Source organism: Toxorhynchites rutilus, chromosome 3 (assembly GCF_029784135.1).
Source record: "Toxorhynchites rutilus septentrionalis strain SRP chromosome 3, ASM2978413v1, whole genome shotgun sequence".
Classification (NCBI taxonomy): Eukaryota; Metazoa; Arthropoda; class Insecta; order Diptera; family Culicidae; genus Toxorhynchites; species Toxorhynchites rutilus.
In genome coordinates this window covers 265,246,382-265,270,807 of record NC_073746.1, presented here as the reverse complement: position 1 = coordinate 265,270,807, position 24,426 = coordinate 265,246,382, and the positions used below count along the sequence as shown (strand labels likewise).

Genomic DNA, 24,426 nt, shown 5'->3' with positions numbered 1-24,426 from the left:
GTCATATGAATCAAAGTTAATAAAACGGCTACGGGAAACAGAAGTGGAATCTCTGGAAGTAAAACGGGGAAAATTTTGGAAAACGTACAGAAGGAAGCCAAAAGATTGCGAGATAAAGCATTTCGTTAAAATCGTAACAGTTTCATGAAATTGATCCAAATCAAAATCAAAATGTCTCATTCTGTACTAGTATTTGATACTCCTTCAAAATAACTTTGAACTGTATTAGTAAATCCATTTTTTTTAATCTTTTATGACCCTTATCAGTGGTCGTTAAACTTAATTAAAAATCACAAACTATTCATCTATTGTAAAATATCGACAGACGTTCATAAATTTCATTGTTTAATCCAACTAAATGTTTTAGGAGCTACAGCTAAAGTACTTTTAGAGAATTTAATTACTAGTCTACACCTGGAATTTTTCTGAAAAATTACCGGAAAATCCGGGAATTCATTTTCGGATTTTGAGTCGACACCCTGCCTGTGGAAGTAATAGTAATAGCCATAGCGGCGAGATCCGGAGACGCTTCATCAATGGAAGTGGTATCTACTATGATCAGATTATTCCTGATTGGCACCTATCTCGCTATAGCTTCCAGCCTACAGTCTACAGTCTACTCAATATGCAGTAGATAAGCTTGAAACGTAGTAGAAAAAAATGCACACTCGCAACTATTCTGCAACAAGCGATTCGACAAAAATAGAACAATGGCAAGTGATTTTTTGAATCATCTAAAGGAAGAGAAGAGCATGACGGGATGGAGAAGCTGTATCTCGTAAGAATTCCATGAGAAATTCAACAATCATGAACGCAATTTTGACGAATGAACTCACGAACTCGAATGCTTGATACTCGCAGTGAACTTCAGTGAAACCAAAAACTCTCATGTGTTGGTTTGGTACTCATAATACTCATATGCTCATTCTTACTTGGTATATCAGTACACCTAATTTCAAATATAATTTATTTTAAATTTGCTTTGAATGAAAATTATTTGAGATCGAATCGGAGGATGCCATAGAAAACCATTAAAAACCAACGTTTTCTATTCACAGTGATAGTGTCATCTATTCCAATCAAAACTCTCTCTGTTCCAATCAAAATTCACTCAACATTTTGCTCTGTTTCCTTCGTACTTCATTTACTGTTGTTGTATATTCACAATATATCAATTTACAAATCAATTTGTTCTTAATTCGCTATCAGAGCTAAAATTTGAGTGATTTTGCAAAGCAGTTGGTGATTGGATTTTTTTTGATTTTAGCTTTTGCCAGCTTGTTATCAGAATGTCGGATGTTATGAGTAATCTTACGAAAACACCCTGATTGCTGGACTCTCAGCAAGTTGAAATTTGAAAGTTTAGAACAAGTATGTTACCTAAAGTGACCAGATGGTCAGAGGTCTAACGCGGGACACAAAAAATTTTTATTCATTTACACAAGCCATTTATTTTTTTAACATAAGCCATAATTTAACGAGTCTCATTTATTCATGAAATTCATAATATGTGTCCCTGCAATTAAACCTGATCTGTATTATTGCTTTCAGAATATCGGCACATAGATGTAATTTTTCGGTAATACAGATTTTGTTTACGCTTGAAAAAAAACTCACTCAGTCAGATCATCTAAGCCCGGCAAGCACGATTCAAATTCTACAAGCCATTTTTCAACAATTTTAGTGTTAACGTATGCATGATGATGGATAAAAAAAACTAAAAAAGATAATTCAATGGAACAAATTTTTCTTCAGTCTTATGTTTATTAAGCCTCCAACAAAAATGATTCAACGCTGTTGACTCGCAGCAGCCATGGTGAAAACTTGACGATTTTTCTAACTGCCAGCTCCACCCGGAGCCAAGAAGATGGACATCCTGAGGCACTTCATGTCCACCTGATAGAACCGATTTGGTATTTACAACATCCTCTCCCAGCCACTCCTTAACCCGAGAGATCGAAACAACCGGCCAAACGGTGGAGAATAATCTGGTCAAAATGAACATTTTCATGCGGAAGTCTCAGACGAGGTCAGATGAAGTAGCTGAAGGTGCTGGTGATAAACTTCTGTCCGACGAAGCGCTATGTCGTGCTCACAATGCATGACGAAACCTACTTGACGCCGAATATTCCACACCAAGTTCTCGAAGAAGATCCTTCTCTTGCTGACGATCGGCGAGGAGGGAATGTCCAAGCCCCTCTTCTTTCGAGTCTTGCGATGAACGGGGAAATAAACAGTACGAAGTACCACCCGGAAGTTGCCGCCTTCACAAAGAGGTATCACGCAACGGTGATGTGGTATTTAGGCCGAACATGGCAGCTGTCCATTATGCCAAGAGATCACTGGAGGAGATGGATCAACTGGAGACAAACATTGTAGCGAAAATCGCAAACCTTACCAACATTCCTCAGCTGCGAAGGATAGAAAAATTGTGGGCGAACTTCAAACGGAAGAATTCCTCCAGTAATTTCATGGCCAGAACGGAGAGACAGCTGACCGCCAAGACCACGAAAAGGTTCAAAAACATTCCGACATCCATCTTTTCATCGGCCATGGTTGAGGTTCCGGCCGTAAGGTCGCCCGGCACTTTATTTACGTTACTTCTTCAAACATCTCTGCCTCTTGCTGTCCAGCATCCACTATTTCCTCCGGCTTATTTATTGCGTTGAGCCCCGGCCGAGCTAGAGGAACGAAATGAATTTTTTGTTTGACTCACGTCGGTCTTTGCGGATGAATAGAGGCACTGTTATAAAAATATTCCAATTCTGTTGCTGTCGTTCCCAGTTGACACTCTCTAAACAAGAAGTTCACTTTCGGTGCGACGAAACTGACTCAACGTGTTAATCTTCGGACTCATTGGACAGCTCTTGAACAGTCTACCAAATACATGTTTTTTTTTTGAGGTTTATCTATTTAAGAAAATCAACATGATCGAATTGTAATATTGAAATATATCGATATCGCGGGACATTTTCGCTTCTTTTGCCAAATGCGAGACGTTTCGCAGGACGTAGTCTAGCGCAGAACACTTTGTCTGGTCAGTTTAATGTTACCGATATATTAATATATAATTTAACAATAATATTACATGAGGCACGTGTTTACGTGTTGATCTGGTCAAATCATTCGACAGGGTTTCTCATCGTCCTGCCGTTGAGGAATTGGACTTATATGACAGAACGAAGTGCATTCGTACGTATAGAGGGCACGTAATTTTCACTCTTTGATATTTCTTCCGGAGTGCCACAAGGAAGTCACTCTTATTTGTTATATTCATTGATGACCATCATCTATTTGATAAAATCTCCGAAGTTATTGTATGCTGATGATCTGAAGGTTGTTTACGATATAAGGACTCTGTTAGATTGTTACACACTCCAGTCGGATATTGATGTGCTTTCTGTATGGTGTGATACAAACATTATGGAAGAAAACATACGAAAATGTTATAGAATTCTCTAGGCCAGTTCACCTATTAGTTTCAGGTACATGTCCGAACATTCATTTTCATTTCAGGCGAAAATGAGCGACAGATGATATTTCCTGAATGTCACATTACCACGATTACCACGAATTGAAAAATACACTACATTTTTCAATTCGCAACACGACAAACTTCTTATCTAAATTACAACCATGTCAAGCCTCATACAGTTCGAATTAAATCGTTTAGTACAGACTACAACCATTCGAGTATTTGTTCACAGATGTCCCAAGTAGATTGTGAGAAGAATTGGAACTAATAAATAACATTTCACGTAGGGCATTTTTTAATGCGATACACACACAACGTATCATCAAAATAAAGTCAACGTTTTCTATAGAAATCTGATGGCTGCATTTACGTACACCATCAACGTTGACGTCGGCAAGACTCATTGTACACAGACAATTAACTTGGCATGTCTCAAAGGTCCTTGCTTGCATTATTATTGCTAACTAAGCAGTAAAATTATGTAAGTTTGTATGATATTTTTTTTTTAATTCTGTGTATGATACAAAAATTTTGGCATAACTTATTTACGTTACGCTACTGTGTATCCGAATCGTACTTTAGAATGGAAAGACATGTGGGATGTCTCACATGATCGATAGTTACTAGCGCTCAGAAAGGACCTAATTTCTCAACAAATAAAATAAATATGGCACTTCCACGTACTTCACTTAGTCGTTGTATTGTCGACAACTTAAAATAACAATTTATAAAATCCGTAGGAGAATCCAACAGACGGGGTCTATCCAATTTACCAAATCAACTCGTGCAGCTCGTAACAGACTAATTTAAAAGTTAACGCTTCATAGATCGGGAAGTTAACGGAAAAATAAAAGTTGAATTTAGGTAAGCCTTTCACAATTTATATAACACAGATCAATTTACCAATCGTTGGAAGGACTGGCCTTTTCCAAGTTGTGCTCCGCCTCTCGCGGATGTTATTATCAGCTGCTGCTGTTGCTGTGTAGGTTGAATCGTCAATCCGGATCTTCCGTTTAAATGCAATGTCTGCACAGTGGTGATTTTCGGTGTGGTTATGTGTTGCGTCGTCACCTTGTTGTTGATCACATTCGATGGCTTACTAGCTATTGCAGTGCTCGGTAGGTTAAACTGGCTCTGTGTGCAATTGTTCATATGGATTGCCCAATGTTGCTGTTGACAGGGATAATCACAGTATGACGTATTCCAACAGCAGTAGAACAGTGCCTCTTTTCCACAGTTGATGCACCACTGTTTCTTCTTAGCTTCCTCCACGGAGCGTATTCTTTCCATTTCACACTGTTTGCGAACTTCGTTGATGATACGAGTTTTCTCAAGCTCTATGCTGTTACGCATTTCACACAGCACCAAATCCGAATTGTGTTTAAGCTTGGTGATTTCCTGCTGATGGCAGTGCTTAAGCTTCTCAATTTCCAGTTCCAACACCTTGACTTTTGCCTCTAAGGCGCCGCTGTTGTTTGAAAGGTCAGCCAGTGTGTCTTCAATAACAGATCGAAAGAAGTCTGCCATCTGAAAAAAAAAAATATTTCATATTATATTACATTACATTCAGACAAACTCATTACTACAAACCTTGTAGGAATTATTGATTAATATCTGCGAAACAGGTCCAGCCCCAGACGGATAAACGGCGTCTCCTTCTGATCGCAGAGCACCGCTAGGCCTCGACTGCAACTTTGGTGGTGTGGATACGATGGTTTCAGTGACAGCGGCAGCTAAATTGGGAGTAATGAAGCCTGACATCATATGTTGACTTTCGGCTGAAGTTGCTGATGTTCCTGAGGCTGATGCTGACGAGGATGGATCTACCGTAGGAATAACACCCACAGCTGGCACTCCAGAACCAGCCGGTGCCTGTGCTTGGTTGTTAGTAATGTTTGTTGACGTCGATAAGTTGTTGTTCGCAATAGTAATTGTTTGCTGCTGTGGCCTTGTTTGCGATGCATGACCCAATGCTGGCCCACCAACTAAAACTTGTTCAGTTCGTGACTGATCATTAGTTGAGGTGAGGGGACTTGGAATGTGGACCATATGCATCATGTTATTGACATTTTTGCCACCAGGATTGCTTCCGGTTGGAAGAACCGACATTGCGCTTGGCGCTGTTGGCGGTCTAGTTAAAGGTGTAAAATTAGATACCACTTGCTGACCAGGGAACGATTTGCGAACCTTTTGTTGAACATTTGACACCATTTTAGGTGATACCTTTGGCACACCTTTAGGTTTGTCAACTGGAGTTAAAACTATCGGCTGACCATTACTGTTAGTAATGGTATTCGTATGTGTTCCAATTTGATTGGTCAATCGATTGATGTCTTTGACCATTATTCGATTGTTTGTACGAATGACCACCTGATTCATATTGATATTTTGGTGGGGAGGCTCACCGATGCTGGCCGGTGCAGCACCATCGATTGCAGACGATGTTTCTTCATCAGAGAGAGGTTCAATTTTGATGGGTCGTAATTGTTGAGGAACAATTGTAGTAGTTTGATCAAAATTACTGCCTGCAGATGATGTCTGATCACTACTTGGAACAACTGGGACTTCCGTAGAAGGTTCTGCCACTGCCTGTATAGCAGGAGTTACCTCATTTTCGGAAGGTTCAGTTTTTATCTCATCTGTAGCTAGGGGCACCAAAGGTACCACAGCAAATCTACTTTTTTCCTCCGTTTCATTGTTGTTTTGAGCATTACGATTTTTTTGTACAATAAGCGGTGGATTCTCCGTGGTTACATTAGTATTCTTTTGTGAAAGAATAGTATTACTCGATTCTATTTGTTTCTCCTTCTCCGACACCAACGTAGTATCTCTCGATATCGTATCGGTGACGGATACGTCTCCTAAATCATTTTCCTTCGCTTCAAATTTCTCCTCAGAAAATTCTATTTGCTTCTTTGTTGCTGGAACAGTTTTCCAGCTATCTGATTTACGCTGAATTACCACTGATTCTATTTTGCTTTGCTTATCTGGTTTATTTATGTCCACTTGTAAACAGTCACTTCTGCGTTTCTTAAACGGATATGACCGCTGATCGAGGATTGCTGGCGAGTTTGAAGCAGCACTTGAGATCACATCATTTTCTTTTATTTTGTTTCCTGTGAGAGAATTTGTCCGACTACCCCGGGTTTTCGATTCCATCTGTGATGCATCAGGTTCAGCTTCCTTGACCTTAATTTCCTCTGGAGGAGAGACACTCTTTCGTTTACGAGTAAAATACGCGCGAGACGTACCTTCCCCAGGTTCGGGAGTGGAAACTGAATTTCGCACTTCTTCTTTTATTGGCCCAACGGATTTTGAACGATTTCTGGATAACGTTTTCTGTACCTTTTCGGACTTTTCAGTATAACCTTCCGTTGTGCTCCCAATAACTTGTACCTTATCTTTTATGTCCTCAGCATCTTGTGCCTTATCTACGGTAGTTTTATCTCCGTGACTATTTTTTGGAGTGGATGCATTAGCAGGGCTAATCGAAACTGGTGAAATAGAAAGAAAATTGTCGGCCGTTTTTATGATTTTAAGCATCAATTTCGCTTTATGGGAATCTCCGTTTTCCGACAGCTTTTTCAATACACCAGGAATCATTGCATCGAGATGATCGTCCAGTTTATTCATCTCAACGGGAGTACGAAATTCAGCGTAATGAAACTGTCCAAACTTTTTCTTGATTTTGGAAATATATGCTTCAGCTTCGCGCATGCACTCTGCCATATTGGAACGTCGCTGCAGTTTTGTGTTTGGGTCCTTCTCGCAGAAAAGAAAACACTCCTTTATCGGAACCCACGCACGGTCATGATCCCCGAAGAAGCGTACATCTGCCAGCTGATTGTTATTGACTGACATTAGCTTCGCCGGCCAAAATGGGAAACCTTTTAGCTTAGCCCAAACTAGTAAATGAGGCTTAGCACAAACCTCGATGAACCAGGTTTGGCTCGTGTTTGCATTGAAATAACACTCATTACAAGCCTCGATCTCATTCATTTCTTGTTTACAGATTTTCAGTAAACTTTTGGCAACTGGAAGCAGCTTATTATTATCTGAAAAAAAAAATGTTTTTAGCGAAAAATAAAAAAGATTAACTGTTTGACTTACTGGGATAAATTGCAGCATTGTGCAGTATCCAGCTGACATCTGCTTGAAATCCATCTGTTGTCTGATACCTCTGATCCGAAACGTTCTTTTGTAGCATTTTGAGATCCGTATGTTTCGTCACATATTGGTCATAATTAGGATACTGTTCTTTCTCGAGTGGGTTGAAAATTGTACTCTAGAATAAAGGAGCAAACAGATGATACTTAGCGATTGTTGTGACATCTAGCAACAAAACATTTAAGATGAAAGAGATACGCGATGTCGTTTAACGTTCTTTTATGTGTTGGGATGCATCATACGCACACGCTTTTGCCATTTTCTTCCACTACCACATCCTTAACTTCGATATAGCTAAGCCCTTGCTTCATCATAAAAAAGACGAAACGGAAAAAAGAGAACGTAATGCGGGCATTGGAATGCTTTAAGTGTTACGCCTCTCTTTGTTATCGCGTATATTAAAATAAAAGATTCATAAAATGAAACATTTTGGCAGTATTTGCATGAGATATTTTTCATACTATTAATGGTCGTTTTGCAGAAATTTGCTAAATCAAAAAGAACGTTTAACAGAGATTGATCAAAAATGCTTCTCCATCAATAATACTATGCAAAGTCGCCTTCCAAATATTCCATGAGTTTTCTATAAGATTAATGTCTGGAGAATGCGTTGAGCAATCATGAACTGTTCGTCTGTTAAAACCAATCTGGCTAAGGAGGTATTCTAATTTTGGAATTTGAAAAATCATTTAGGTTTATTCTGTTCATATTTCTGAAGTTTAGACGTTCGAGAATATACCCATAGAAACAACTTTTCGATGCCTGGAGGCGATCTGGAATAATGGTAACATCCGTAACTCTCACGCTAAAGGTCAAGAATTCAATTTTCACTCCCGACATTCTTCCAGCCAAAAGTGTTTGAAAGTTTCTATAATACAGAAAAAAAACTTTTCGATTCGGTATATAACCTTGTAGGGGAAATGCGATGAAAATGAACCGATGCATAAATTTCGATAATTTAACGAAAAACCAATTGATACTTCTTGATTGTCCTATTCACAAAATATATGAAGCTATTTAAGACACCCTGTTATACATGAAACTATCAAATGTAGAAAATAATGAATCCTGATTTTTACCTCCCTTGTTAGTATCCCTTCCTTGATAATCGCTAGGGAACCACACTATAGGGGCGACTCACTGGCACTCGAGCGGCGAATATCATACTAACATTCCTTCCCTTGCCCTGGTGACTGTTATTGACTATTTAAAGCTCGATTAATCGAAACTTGCACAATGAGAATGATTTGCTACTCCCAAGCGTCATTCGGTGTGTTCTTCGTGCAATTTCGCTGGTTCAGGTGAATCACGGAGAGCAACTACTAAGTGTACGGTCTACCCAAGCTCAAGCTCATGCTAGAATTTTCTTCGAAAAAACCAGAATTGTAGCGGTATGTGGACGCAGTAAAAAGTTGTTTCTTGTTCATTTGCTCATTTCTATTCATTTTTCAGAGCTCGAAATTTCTGCCTCTACACTAGAATACCCCCTAAGGGGTAGTACACTATGGAGAACTGAAAAAAAAAATCTGGCCTGAAGTGTTCTCTGGGATGTCTACTTTACTGTAGTTTTTTATCCCGGGTTCGTCCGATGCTCCATTCCAAAGTTACAAGCCAATTAGTGGACCTAAGTCCTTGCGTAGGGAGCGCGGATTCAAAATTTAAAATACGTTTTTCTCGAGACCATGTTTTGCAAACTAGTGGGAGTTCTACGTCCGGAATGGTCCATCGGATTTTGATGGAATAGTTTTTCCCTGATTCTCCACTTAATTTCCTGTCATTGTCATTGGATTTTTTTGATATTTTGAAAAATAAAATTTTGGTGAATGTTTTTGTCTCGATTTTTTTTAGGCAAAAACGCAATTTTTTTTAGAAAAAAATGTCGCTATTTTGTCAAAAATCAATATTTCGAAAAAATCCTACGTAAGATGACAGGAAATATATTCAAGATTACGTAAAAAAAATCATTGGTTGAAATCATTCCACTAGAAAAACTTGTAGAACTGCCACCAGTTTACAATGTTTTGGCTGCAAGGGTTCAACAAACCGGTTGCGGCTTTCCAGGGGACAGTCCAATTGACACCAATTTATTTTTTTGTTTGTTAAGTAATATATACTGAATAAAACTGTTATATCGGATTAATCATAGAAATTTATTTTCTCGTTGAAAAAAATCGCGAAAATCACATACTTTTCATGATGTTCATAGTTCCCTTAAGAAAAACAATAATCACCAGATACCTCAACTCAAAAAAAAACTTATTTCGGCAAAGAACTAAATTTGCCAAAAAGTATTCAAACTGGAATGCAAATAAGTGGCATAACGTGTTATGGTTGGATGAGTCAAAAATCAATCTTCTTGATTGAATTTCTTTCAACCCATAGGAAAATGTAGGAAAAAAAAAACATTCGATTGAACCTCCTACAGAAAAGAAAAATGTAGGTCTTGGCCAATTCGATTTCTAAATTTTGCAATTTTTGTCATTTCCCGAAAAATCGAAGATTGGAAAACCAAAAATTCTTGAACATTGTGGTTTCTTTATCGTTAGTAATCAAAATTACACCAAAATAATCTCTATAGCTTGGTACGCTCGGTTAATACTTTATTTTAGAGACATTCAGCCTGGGTTGGTCTGTCTCTGTAGAAATGGCCATTAATAATACACTATCACTTTTTTCGTTTGTTTCTCAGGCCTCCTTGCCTTCTTGGCCAACTTCTTGTTGTTGGTTGGATGACGAAGATGTCCTCGGGCTATGGCAACAGGCTAGTGGGGAGGAATCTGGAACATGAGAAGATGCTTAGAAGTTTTTGTTCCCCTTGATTATAAAACGGAAGGAACAAGGATGCTCGTTGTTGATTTGTTGAATTTTGTCAAATAATTCGGCATCTTTTGTGTAATAAAATAACGCTCCAACTCTCGACGGACGACGACGTCATTCAGGACGTCCCGCACACTCCTGCAAATCGTGTACATATTTCTCAGGTAACCGTATTTCTGGAAGACGTACAAAAATGCTCGAAGGAGTTGTGAATATCGAAGTGGTCACAGAATTGATGGAAAGGTGATGAAACTATTCACTTTCCACAAAATTTGACTTCTCTCTGCGAGCCACCTTTTATCCCAACAGTTGCGAAAGGAGTTAATGATCCACAATTTGATATCGTCCAGCGCCACCTTCCGTGCGACCGACGCCACTGTGTTTAGGAATCCACATGAGGACAGTGTCAGGCGATGTCTGGACTTGGCTGCACTGATGGTATCAATGCCACTCGCCGAGTTGGAGACATGACCAACAGCGGCTTTGTTGGCGAGATCGTAGCTGCCACGTAGATTCCGGCTATTTCAGGAAGGAAGGAAGACCTGGTCTTAGACCCTTTCATGTGTCAGATTTCGTGCAAACGGTATTTTCCTGCTGTCATCATTGCCACAAAAGTCCGTTGCATGTCTGACGAGTTCGTTCCAGCTCGGAAGTTGTTCCTGATACCGTTTTCCCTTCGAACAACTGGGGACCTCCAATCATTCGCCCCAAACCAGATTTGTTTTGCAAACACGAGGAGGTTGGACCCACTACAATATAGTGTTACTAAACACAGTAAGGTGTGTTTCCTCCTTATCGCTGGATTTTGCAGGGGAGCTTACCGTCTCGGATACAATCGTCGAATCGATAAGTAAGTCAAAAGGGGTTCTTCCATTTCAGCGCATTCAGAGAATGCTGGCGTAGGTGGCAGTATACCGGAGACAGTTCGTTGTGCCTTGTTGTGAATTGAAGTTTTAGCTATTTTCTTAGCTACCCACTGGTCGATAGCTTTGGTAACTGGTTGCATCCTGATGCATGGAATTTTGTGCGTGTCTCTTACCACCACCAGGAGAAAATCGCCCGCGTAGACAAATACAAAAACTCCCCTCTGCTAGATCTGGAAGTCTGTTGATACCAATTAGAAAGAGGATAACGACAAGAACAGAGTCATAAGGTATTCCCGTCTTCTCGTAAAAATTTCTGGAGCTGGTGTTTTCTATTTTGACCGCGAAGGTCCGACTTGTGGCCATGTTCTTGATAAAGTATAGTGTACACCCCAATCTGCCAGCGTCTTTGAGAATTAGTTGGATTTACGTTCGATTGTATGCCGTTTCCAGGTCCAGAGCTTCCATCTGAACGTGCTGAAGGTTTCCGTTCACTTCAGCTATCACCTCCCTAAGGATAGCAGAGCAGTCTTGCTAATGATCACCATCGTTTGACTATTTGTGGAAATGTATGTGCTGTGCTATGTTGATGAACATCATAAAATGAGTATTCAATCGATAGTTCAACTAAAAATGTTATATGACATCTCGACATTTTTTTCGTTTTATTCATTTGATGTTCATCATTTTGTAATCATACAATAGTGTTCACGTGGAACGCTTACCGCTTGAAACTTTCATTCAACACATTTGTAATTGATAGGGTAGAGTTTGACGGTTGCTATGATATGAGCAATTCGTGTAAGTACAATCCATCGTCTATGAATGTGTGTGGATGGGTGTGGACGTGTGTGTGAGACTACGCACGCAAGCAGAGTGAAGAGGAAAGAAGAGTTCATATCACTGGGAGTCAAATGACATTAAAATTAAAATCAAATGAGCCGGAATCGAAGGACAATTATACTACGAATGAAAGAATGAAAATAGCATGTTTTCACCGCTCTTCTGTGTACGATCGATAGAAAGAGAGAACATTTAAACATTCAACTGACGGTCGTGTTCGCGATTTTACATTTATCTCTGTTTTGACTATTGAAGCCGCGGCAATGCACTTGTGCTCACATTCACAGTTCATATTGACCCATAACTTTCGCGCAAGGAAAGTATGTGATGGTCACCAAAAATGCCAATCGCTTACGTGAAGTCGCAAAGTATGGGTTGATGCTCATACTGTGCCGAAAGACGAACTGGCGGTAATACAATTTCCTGTTTAAGGACAGAAAAGTGACCAGACATCTGTTCGCTATCCTCTTCAGGGTCTCGGATGGACCAATAAAATTTACCGGTAACATTAATCTTTTTAAGTAGTGTAGTTTTTTTTTATTCAATTTTCAAGTCAGGTAAGAACCGTTGCTATATCCGAATTCGCAGAAGCGTGTCGACAAAACCATGTTGAACATTAATGTTTTAATGATGAACGGATGAAATCATTGTGCATCCAGAATATCAGCAGAATGATTAAAATCATCAAAATTCCCAAACAAAAACGGGAATTGATTTCACGTGTTACCTAGGATGCGGACTCTATGACAGTTCAGACCAATTATCGATATTGAATAAATTCCAAACGAGGTTACGGTTTATCTTTCGATGGCCAAAACAAGACATGAGTATTCCAATAACCCAAAGCACTGATGTCATCTCAGTATTGTCTGTTCTAACGATTTCCGGTGCTATTTTGAGTAATTAGTAAGTAGTCTGTGGTTCTGTAATTATAATTGCGCACTACATACCCCTTTCAACATCTGCATACGTTTCATGGCAAACTTGAGTGATACAGTTAGACTGTCGATTTTTAGTTTGTCCTTCCCAGACTCTTCCTCAGCTTGATGCAGCTTGACACACTCGGGGCAGTTCCACTTCTTCTCGACAATAAAGTATGCCGGGTTAAGCTTCATACAAACCGGATGGAAACACCGAACACATGCTGTGCATGCTTCTAACCCTGGATCACACGTCTTACAGCGCCAGCAGAATTTGTCCCATCCAGGCTATGGAGTAAAGTAGAGGTACATTAATGAAGAATTTTAAATTGCAATTGAAGAATACCTTCGGTGCAACCGGTATTTGTGTTTCTACCTTCTTAGCGACCTTTATATTAGAAGGATCCGTCTCATTATCGGAGTTGTCCGATCCATCGCTGTGCTGATGAATGCTACTAAGAAATTTCCGCTGCTTCATTGAAAACTCCACATTCGCTGAGCGCATTCCTGTACGCTTCATACCCGCCATTGGACTACACTTACTCTCATCAAGGTCCTCTTCGTCGCGTCCAGAAACAGAATATCTTTTCAGTGAAGTAGGCGTAACGCTGCCACAACTACGACTGTCATCACCCTCACATCGTGAACGACGACGTTTTCTCAACTTTTCCGACGAGAAAGAATCTTGCATGAACTCAGTTAGAATTTTAGAACTACTCTGGGATGCCTTAAGGCATCTCATTTCGCGAGACATTTTCACATTTGTAACATTGCTGCTATCATTCTCATCGTTGGCTGACCCATCCAACATTGCGCCCGAGTCAGCCATATCTTCTGAATTTTTATTCAATGACTCTTCGGGTTTATCACCAGTTGGTGAAGATTTATTTATACTTTCATTGCTTGAAAAAGATGGTGATGACTTTTTTGGCTCAGTCATTATTGTACACGTAGTTGATGTTGTTGCGGTGGTAGCGTTTGACAAAATCAACGAATAGTTTTTTTCTCGATTGGCATTAGATTCCTCTTTGGCCGGAGACTTTGTTACTATGAAAGAGGTCACAGTGCAACTAGATGGAGAAGTTACAGACGGGAATGGTCTTATGCCTTGTACGCTTTTAGTTAATCCTAGCGTAGTTGGGGAAACACTGTTTCCAGGTGTTGGTGCAGTTATCACTTTCGGACAATTCTGAGGCATTTTGGGTAGCATTTTGACGAGCACGATTTTATTCTGAGAAGTTTTCAGCTGCAGAGTGGGCTGCTGTGCCAGGTTAATGCTCATTTTTTGTGGAGTTGTCTTACTCTCTGTTTTATCTGAAACGAAGTTTAAGTTTTCAACACTTTTTGAAACTGTTTCGCTTTTGAACGATGAAGGCTGATGATGCCGCTCAGCCGAAGCCGGCTGCCTTTTCATGAAGTACGTTTTGACTTTATCACGTTCGTTTAGATGTGTTATTCGATTATCCTTTTTGACTACAATTAGTGAGCTAGTCTGAGTGCTAATATTAGGTCGGTTACCTTCCGGAGATACTGGGGAATTAGTGATGATTGACTTCGTGTATCCTATTCCATTTCCACTGTCATCTTTTGTAAGTCTGATTTTCACAATGTCCTGCTGCTGGGGGCTAATCACTGTCGGTTTACCAGGTGATATTTTGTACACATTCCTGGTATCAATCATAGATGTTGTGATCGGCGATGAAACGATGGGGGATGTCGGTGATAGCACATTACTCGCCAATCTAGCAGCATCTTTTGGCGTACTGGTCGTGGACATGATTCAGCCTATAAATACAAAATATATAATTAAAAATATTGAAGAATATATGAAAATAGTTTTAAAAAAATGGTAGAATGATGATATCACATTACATTCGTGTATATTTCGTCGTGGAACTTCTGCATGAGTGTGAGTTTTGTGACAATTTCGCATCCAATTAATCAGTGGCTCTGGTGGCCAAGTGGTTTGCGACACACATATAATGCCAGAGACATCAGATTCAATTCCTGTTTTGGTCGTGGGATTTTTCGATACACGTATTCACGAACTTGTCACTTAGTATGTAATCAATGTGTTTTTTTTGCATAGAAACCTCAGTCAAGCACTAATAAAAATAACGCAAGTAAAACTAGGTTGAAATGGCGTAGTTCCATTAACAAAATTAAGGCAGTGACAATAAAAAATCAATAATTTGAATTGATTTATTTTCCGACAAAAATACACGCAATATAAAAGGGACAAGTGTAGAAATTGACATAATTTCATTATGGGAGGGCAGTAACATTTGGGGTAAGATTATTACGATGATGTTTTCCATCAGAAGATATCAGTACACTTATAACAGGATGGGAAGACCCAATGTCAATTAACGAAACATGTTTTTTAATTCAACATATTTAAGTACAGGTCGGATTCGATTATATATTAGTAATGAAACGGATAGTGGTTTGGCCGGATACCGGATATCCGGTCAACTCCGATGCCGGATAGTTGGATATCCGGCGGCCGGATATTCGGCTCATTTCTAGCAAATACAAAATTAAGAGAAATGGCATGTGACATGGTGCAAATAATGTGTTGAATGTGAGAAAGAAATAAACACATTTAAGAATAAAAATTTTGAACGAAGATTAAGTTTTTCGTTTAGAATAAGAATAAGGATAGGTCGTTTTAACTACTTAGAAGAAGATCAAAATTATCCTTTGCAACCTTTTTAGACCCGAGGTTCAGGACAGACCATTTAGAAGTTCTCAAAACGTAAACAGACAGACAAAAAACATTAAAATCAAAATCATCATACAAATATACCTTGAGACGAAGCTTCTGACAGCTCATTGCCGCCTTCAACGAAACGTTAAACTAAACGAAAGCGATGAAGCTGAATGATATGAGTTGACAATAATTAAATTTTAATAACATTTTTGACATGTCAGTAATCACATCTTTTTTTCGTCATCACGTGTGAATTATGTTTATATGCTACTAGCTGTCTCGGCAAACTTCGTCCCGCCCACAATTTGTTTTGGTTATCAATACCTTCAAACATTCACGTTTTCTTACTAAGCGCAAGTTCATGAGTCCAATCACAGAACTGTTCATTGATTGATCTTCTAATTGACCCCGTTGAATTTACCTTTTGCTAAAAAATTCCTAGTACTTCTACCAAAACTCATCATTATAATATCAGATTATTTCCAGACACAATTCTCGTTAAAGATTTTTCAACCACTTGCAAAAAACACGTTTCTTCGTTACATGGAATAAATGTTTGATACAGAAAATATGATAGAATAAAAACAAACCCCTCCCCCTTCTCCCCATAGAGAAGGGGAGGAGTGTCCATTCACCATAGAAACGTTTCGTGCCCCCTAAAATCTTAACATGCCAAATTTGGCTCCAATTGCTTGATTAGTTTTCGAATTATGCTGAAATTTGTTTTTCATTTGTATGACAGCCCACCCTAAGAGAGGGGGGTGGAGTACCTAACCACCATAGGATCATTCATTGCACCCTAAAACCTCCATATGCGTAATTAGGTTTCATTTGCTTGTTTAGTTCTTGAGTAATGCAGAAATTTGTGTTTCATCTGTATTGCAGCCCACTTCCCCCTAAAAGAGGGGGGAGGAGTATCTAACCACCATAGAATCATTTACTGCACTCTAAAACTTCCAGATGCCTAATTTGGTTGCATTTGCTTGATAAATTCTCGAGTAATGTAGAAATTTGGAAATTTGTGTTTCATTTGTATGGCAGACTCCCCTTAGAGAGGGGGTGGAGTATCTAACCACCATAGAAACATTTATTGCACCCTAAAACCTCCACATGCTAAATTTCGTTTCATTTGCTTCATTAATTCTCGAGTAATGCAGAAATTTGTGTTTTATTTGTATGGAAAGGTAGAATTTGAGTGTCAAAGGAGAAATTGTAGAGCGGTTAGAGAGCTTTTGATTGATAGAATTTTGATTGTTGATAAAAACAATCAAGTTTATTAGGTATTTTTGGGACAAAATTATAATAATACCTTATAAATAGAGATGAAACGTATATCCGATAACTATCCGGTATCCGACCTATAATATTAGAAAAAAATCGAGGGGTTGTATCCGAGACACGACCGCTTAGGACGTAGGACTACGCAATCTTTTTTTGAAATTTGTTGGTTTAGCATTTCGGATATTATTTCGAATACGTCGAAAGTTCATAAATAACTCTTTAGTAAAAAATACCGGGGACCCTGAAAAGGTTTAATGGCTTGCGTGGTTTTGAAGAACCATTTCGAGATGCAACGATTCTTGCATGCCTTTGCGAGAACATTACACTAATTGGTCATACACCGCAATTTGTTTCTTTATATCAATGCACGCATTGCACTGAGTATTTAACGAGATGCATCTTCTGTTCGATGCCCACGAAAGCAAATACGAATGGCAACTAAAAGTATCGAAGGTGTGCTATTCACATATACAGCTAGCGTTCACCGCTCGAGGGGAATAGGTAAAATACAAAACGAGCAGAATAAGCGACCTTCGTTGTGTCGAGCACAGAAAGATTCTAAGAATTTTCCTCAGAGGAGATGCAATACTTAAACGCTATCGACAGCTTACTTACTTCGCAAATATTCTCTTTTCGCTATCCCCCTTCGTTGTTTCTATTCTTCTTCTTCTTCTTTTCCTTTATTTACGAAAATTTTAAATCCAACGATTCATTTGCCTCCGACTGTTTCTATTCCAGCGGCAGCATAAGTTGCTCGTTATTGACAGCTCTGTTCGGGAAAGCACACAAACGGTCTGAACAAATGTATGGGGAAATGGGAATGCTTCCAATTTTCATCAATTTAAACCATATACAGACTATGGGATTGTAATGTATAGCATATCGAACAAATCTTAGAATGTTTCCGATTCGATTGGTACGCAAATCGTGAAAATCCATTCTCAGCAAAAATAGTCATTAACGTAAACTTTATTTCATAAAAACGTGACCTGTTTTCTGATTTGGCACCCTTAATGCAAGACGTAGTCCTACGTCAAAAAATTAACACAAGATAAATCATAACACAATAGCTAAACATCATTCAAACGTAATTAAAAATACGGTGTGATTGCTGACATGTCAGAAATGTAATAAAAATTAAGTTATTAAAATTAAATTATCATCAACTTTATAACAGTACTCAGAATCAACCATTGGTAAATTATGACGAATGAATGAAAATAAATTTGGAGCAGTTGATGATGACAACCGATTCAGAGCTGTCTTTTATCACATAGCAGTCGATTTCGTTAGCAATTCGATTTTTTGTCTGATCGCGACATTGGCGAAAGAAAATTGCTACTTCTTCGTCCCAAAAGGTGATGTGAATCACGCGTATTTTTCAATTTCATCGCTTTTTTCGTGTAACAGATGTTGAAAACGGCAATGAGCTGTCATTCCCAAAAGATTCGTCTCAAGTTATTTTTGTATGATCCATGAAATTTTTTATCAGGCTGTTTCCGTTTCGAGAACTTTTAAGTGGTCTGACTTGATCCTCGGTTATAAAAAGGTTACAATCAGATAATTTTGATCTTCTCCAAAGCAGCTGAAACGACCGCTCCAGCGTTGAAAGATGATCTGGTATGAAATACAGATCTGTTCTTTGCGCCGACTCGTCGTTGTCCAAATAGTTTTTTGACATGCGGAATTACCTCGAATATTTAAAAGCCCAACACTACTACCATCCTAACCAATCCTAACAGTTGTTGAGTCATCAAATTAGTTAATGTGTCGCCGTGTAAATGATAAACTCCATTTATAGTGAAGTAAGGGATACACTTTCAGAATTCCATCCCTGAATCTCAATGACAATAATTGATGACTGTTCTTGAAACACGTAATTCTCACCCTCACTCGACCAGTATTAGAATTATTTACACTTACACTTACAAAAACCTTACTATTATAATATTAAACTGGTTCCAGAAAAAAGATTCCTCGTAGAAAACTTGATATACTATAAAACATTTAGTCTAAACGAAACATTTAATATTCGAACTCCGCCTGCGAATGACGGGTCTCTACAGTACCATGCCCGAAAAAGAACCTGAAACTATTGAGAACCAGAGTAGAGGGTCAAAATCCCCTAAGGATGATGGTTGTAATAACTTTTATTCATGGTTATTCTGCAAAGAAAGAAATGGATAATCCCTTGAGACAGGAATTCCCTCTGTTACCTTCTCAGTTGGGAAATATATCGTCTATTCGAGGAATATTAAAGGAATTGTCTGCGACCTTCTCAGGTTGCTTAAAAACGAGACAATTGAAAAAAAATTCAAATGTAATGCGAGTGATGAATGAAAAAAAAATCGTTCGAGAGTTTTTAAAGTAGTTTTATCGTAACCTTTTCAACTGAGAATAGATATTATTTTAGAAATTTCGTTTTCCCGAGTGTTCAAAATCACATCACTCACCACAGTAAATACTGATTCGTCGTACCCATTCCCCCTAACAATTTTTCCTTCCATGATAACCGCTATGAAATCACGCATTCTCAGAGAGATCACAAATGACTCACTTATAATGTTTTTTTCCGATGTTGATATATCTAGGTAGGTTTATATTAGAGTGCCAATGAAAATTTCCATCTCGAATTTTCAAACGGAACATTCCTAATAATGTTAATTCCCCCGAAAAACTACCTTTTGCAAAATATCAGCTTAATCGGACTTCAATTACTTGTGTCGCACAGCCGTCAAAGTTTGAATTTTTTGTAATTCAAAAAAGAGTTTTTTTTTTTAAAACTGATTGATTCCTTGTACGTGTTTTTATGTTGTGGCCGAATTTCATGGAACGTATCTAGGCCGTAAAGCGAGGTATGGGTGTATTGGAAAACTTCTCATTTACAAAAAACTGCCAGAACAAGAATCTTACCCGTAGCTTCCCTCTCAATATTTGAGACCTTAAAACTGGATCGTGGGAATTACAAAAGACTCATGTGACTCAAATACACTCTCAAAAGTACACTATTCGATGCGGTATCAAAGATGACGGCATCATCGATCTAGAGTCCTATCTAGACAGGTGATGTAGAGCATGAGGTTACGCAAATAAGTGTGATTAACGTCAACACAAATACAAATAATTTGTTATTTTAGCAGAATGGTACTAACGCTTGCACTAAAAAATAGATAAATTTTACGAAATTTATCATGCGTTCATCTCAACACCTGATGCATCGTCAATCATAGTGACCCATGAGTTTTCATACAAAATTCAACAGCGCTATAAGTTGAACTGCGGAAGTTATGACGAAAACAGTAAAGCATTCGCGCTCCATGGTTTATGCGTACTGGGAGCTCCATGCCGTTGCGAAGAAAGTGTACATCGTCAAGTACTTGGAGTCCGCCGGATACGCAAATTCCAGTATCTATAATATCCTTAAGAAGATTGAACGGAAGCCTGGTTCCAGTCGTCCGACGGTGCTACGCGATCGTAAACTGCAGTTGAAGCTTAAGCAAAAGATGGAGGAAAATGTTCCAACATCGTTCCGGGCCTTGGGCCGGGAGATCGGAGCAACGGGCCGGACAATGAAAAAATTCCTAGCGGGGATGGACATTGTCATGTGGAAACGTAAGTCAAGACCGGCCGTGTCAGAACATCATGCTGTGACCCTGAAACAAAGGCTTCCAGGAGAAAAAAAAATCTTTCCTGCGAAGCAGAACTTCGCGGTCTTCATGGACGACGAGACGTATTTAACGCTGGATAACAACGAGGTAATTTCCCACACCAAATTCTCAGAGAAAGTGCTTCTGTGGCTAACCATCAGCCAAAAGGGGATGTCAAAACCGCTCTTCTTCCGTTCGGGACCTGCGGTGTACGGGGAGATTTAGAGTACAAAATGCCTGTCGAAAGTTGCCTCCTTCATCCAAAAATATCATCCAGATGAGGGTGGGGTGTTTTGGCCGGACCTGGCCTCCGTTCATTACACGAAGGAGCAGAAGGAGGAGATGAACCGCTGAAGATAGATGTTGTTCAGAAGTCATGCCAACCTTCCGAACGCCCCCAGCCCCAATCATTGCGCGGCAAAAACGGAGGAGGAACTATTTATTAGTTCTACTTAGGAAAAACTGAAGAACATACCAACAGGTATGTTTTCCACAGCAATGGCAAATGTCCCGGCCAACTGTTTTTAGTAGTGACGAAACGGATAGTGGTTTGGCCGGATATTCGGCTCTTTATTAGCAAATACAAAATTGAGAGAAACGACATTTGGTGCAAAAAAAGTGTTAAATGTAAGGAAGAAATAAACACATTTTTAAATAAAAATTTTGAACGAATATCAAATTTTTCGCTTAGAATAAGTATTCAATTTAGCTTCACGTGGTGGCGATATCGTAACCAATGAGGTTATACCGAGGTGCGATTATTGCTAATTGGAAAAAAACCTATTTTATAGTGTATCATGTTTTCTGCAATTTAGACCATTACAATCCAGAACAGTTTCATTCTGATAATGGTTTTATATTATTATGAATAGATTTTTATTAGTGTATTGAGATAAGTCGAATACTGCCCGAGTAAGAGTAAGAGTTACATGCAATCAACAATCAATTGTTTTCATTGGGATTGAGAACGAACCTAGAACCGTCTTCAAATCGAAATTATTATGATCGGTGACAAATTCACTAATTTAAAGACTCAACAATGGTTAGGCTTGGTTGAGAAGTGCGTTGGGCTTTTATACATTCGAGGTAATTCTACATGTTCCTGCATCCTAAAAGTATTTTGACAAGGGTGAAATTGCACAAAGAACACCGAACTTACTTCGTATGAGAACATCTTTAAACGCTGGAATGGTCGTTTTAACTATTTAGAAGAAGATCAAAATCATCTGATTGCAACCTTTTTAGACCATTTAGGTGTTCTGGAAACGTAAACAGAGAGACAAAAAAACATTGAAATCAAAATCATCTTACAAAAATATCTTGGGACGAATCTCCTGAGAATAATAGCTCATTGCCGTCTTTAACGAAACGTTAAGCGAGATGAAAGCGATGGAGCTGAATAAAACTTTGATATGAGTTGATAAAAGGGGGTCTTCGTAGGCTAATTTGTTGCGTGCCCGCTACTAAGCGAACAATCATGAGCTTATAACTCAGAGCGACAAAAATATTACTGCATTTTGATTATCTTCAGTTTATCATCTTTGGGAACTGGGATTGTCAGTGTTAATTTGGAAGCACTCTCCGTTAACTATTCCCTCTTCATGCAAACTGAATGGAAAGCACATATCACGGTGCGATGTTCTGGTATACGTACAACCAATAAGTGTCTCTTGACAAGCGAACTAGTTCCGTAAGACGACTTAAGGTTTTTCCGGCCGTAAAAGTTCAAAGACCTGGATAGCAACCGATTCATTTGATATCTATGTTTGCGAAAAGCAAAAGGATCTGTATCCCCCGCCAACATTTGAGACCACCGGACCATACGTTTCGACAGCGCATTGTTGGTGAGTTGTTACCAAAGATAACCAGCTTGAAAGAGTCCAAGCTTCCTCAGAAATAACGGTTTCAGCTTCACCAAATAAACATTAAAATCTGCTTATCAGGACATTAGAGTCAGAAAAATATAAATATTGTAAGTCTTGTAATACATTATTTCATAGTAAAATTTGTCGAATCGCACAGAAAGAAGGGAATCTTGCATAAGCGAAACTAAATACAGCGTATAACAAAACCAACATGACAAAAAACATCTTATTCGTACGGACCACGAGTGTATGCAAGGGGGAATACAAGCGCACAAACCGCCGAGTTATAGAGGTGGTGTGTCCCGTTGTGCATGATATTCGTTTATTCAGATGGCTCATCGCTATGATATCACGTCGAGTAGAATGTTAATCGCAGTGAGTCAATTTTGGTAACATTTTTTTCATTCAAGAGGACTTTAATTTAGAGCATTGATACAAAGTAAGGTTAATATCGTAACATACATTTTAAACCAATCGTACAGGTAAATATTTTCAGGGCGCCATCACAGCGTTGATTCTGAGAACTAGCACTAGGGGCAAAGAGCAAAACCATAAGGCGAAGATTTTCCACGTCTACTAGATAGGTAGAAAAACCTACCCAAGCACAAAATTAGCTACAGTATAACAACTTGATTGCAACCAAATATGCTGCTCCGTTGTATGTAAATTTAAAAAGCTTCGGCTGTAATCAAGTGCTGAAGACCACCAAAATGATGACGATGTTTACAAAAATAAAAAAAAAACATCCTTACTTGAGCTCTGTACATAATAGTTGAAAATCGCCACAAAGCTTTGCGAAGAGGAAATATTCGCAGTATTTAGATCATATTTTCGTCGCTCGATACCATTACATTCCGAAATTCGAAAAAGCATAAAATGGAAACTGAGGCATAACCAGCAATGAAAGAAAAATATTAGCACATTGAAAATATGATTTGGACACTCACCTGCAATCCACGGTACAGATGGTGTATTTCGAATCGTAGTTCTAACCTTGCACAATCGATTTGTGCTCTATCCTGATAAGGAATTGGTCTGTATTCCTCCCAAATGTTGGGATAATATTTTTCCTCCTCCTCCTGGATCTTCCTGGGCTGGCGAATCCGAGCTGAACTTTCTCTGCGAATATGTTACTACACAGTGCTGCTCTCAAAGGCCAAGAATAAACTGGTGTACATGCCAACTGCGCTGTGTTAGTGTGTAATCAAATAAAACTCATTGTATTGCTCGACCAGTTTCGACTATCAGGCATCGAAGCAAGCAGTGTAAATATACTGCTGCGTTGAAAGCGATGCCGACCAGCGCCAAATAGACTCTTGCAATACATTCGCATGAACGGTCTTGCGGGAATGTATTGGTGTATGGTGCACGTCTTTGACGTTTTTGTATTATTCTGGTACGCGGCGAACATGCTGGCATCTGACAGATTTTTTGTGAACCATGGTTGGGGGAAAGGCGCGTCAATCGGATTGGAGAAAAATAGGTTTATTTCCGTTCCAATTATATATCCTTGGGTGTTTTTAAATGACTTCACTGCTGGCAATGGCTTGATAAATGAGATTACTTGTAAGATTTCATCACGTTTTCATGAAACTTTATTTTCATTTTTATACCTTTCATTATGCGTATATTTTATGCTTCGATTGCTTCTAGCAGAGATGAAAAGCATTATGCGCATTTTAAGAGAATTCAAGAATTTCGGAACATTTCAGAACAATCTCAGATGTTTTAAATAGTTCTTTTTTTATTTTCGGGCATGATATCGAACAAAGCAAGATTGATCTAATTTTTTTTATATTTCTATTTTTTAAAAAGAGAATAAAGCATTGAAATAC

At 38.7% G+C, this 24,426-nt stretch overlaps 1 protein-coding gene and 1 pseudogene across 3 annotated transcripts in view; one reads left to right on the top strand and one right to left on the bottom strand.

Annotated features, from left to right (window-relative positions):
• Positions 1 to 23,863, bottom strand: part of LOC129778120 (MYND-type zinc finger-containing chromatin reader Zmynd8) — a 29,385-nt gene extending 5,522 nt beyond the window's left edge. The window contains exons 1-8 of one of the 3 annotated variants that reach the window (XM_055784814.1): positions 23,539 to 23,862; positions 14,604 to 14,870; positions 13,432 to 14,399; positions 13,116 to 13,373; positions 7,586 to 7,760; positions 5,066 to 7,530; positions 4,379 to 5,002; positions 4,150 to 4,294 (exon numbers count right to left, since the gene is read on the bottom strand). In XM_055784814.1, coding sequence (XP_055640789.1) covers positions 4,289 to 4,294; positions 4,379 to 5,002; positions 5,066 to 7,530; positions 7,586 to 7,760; positions 13,116 to 13,373; positions 13,432 to 14,399; positions 14,604 to 14,862 — 4,755 coding nt within the window. In that variant the 5' untranslated portion in view covers positions 14,863 to 14,870; positions 23,539 to 23,862 and the 3' untranslated portion in view covers positions 4,150 to 4,288. Of the gene's footprint in view, positions 1 to 4,149; positions 4,295 to 4,378; positions 5,003 to 5,065; positions 7,531 to 7,585; positions 7,761 to 13,115; positions 13,374 to 13,431; positions 14,400 to 14,603; positions 14,871 to 21,885; positions 21,968 to 23,538 lie in introns of those variants that run through there. The other 2 variants (XM_055784811.1, XM_055784813.1) reach the window with 2 other exon arrangements.
• LOC129780837 (U4 spliceosomal RNA) lies at positions 21,434 to 21,549 on the top strand (annotated as a pseudogene).
• Positions 23,864 to 24,426: the final 563 nt, after the last annotated feature.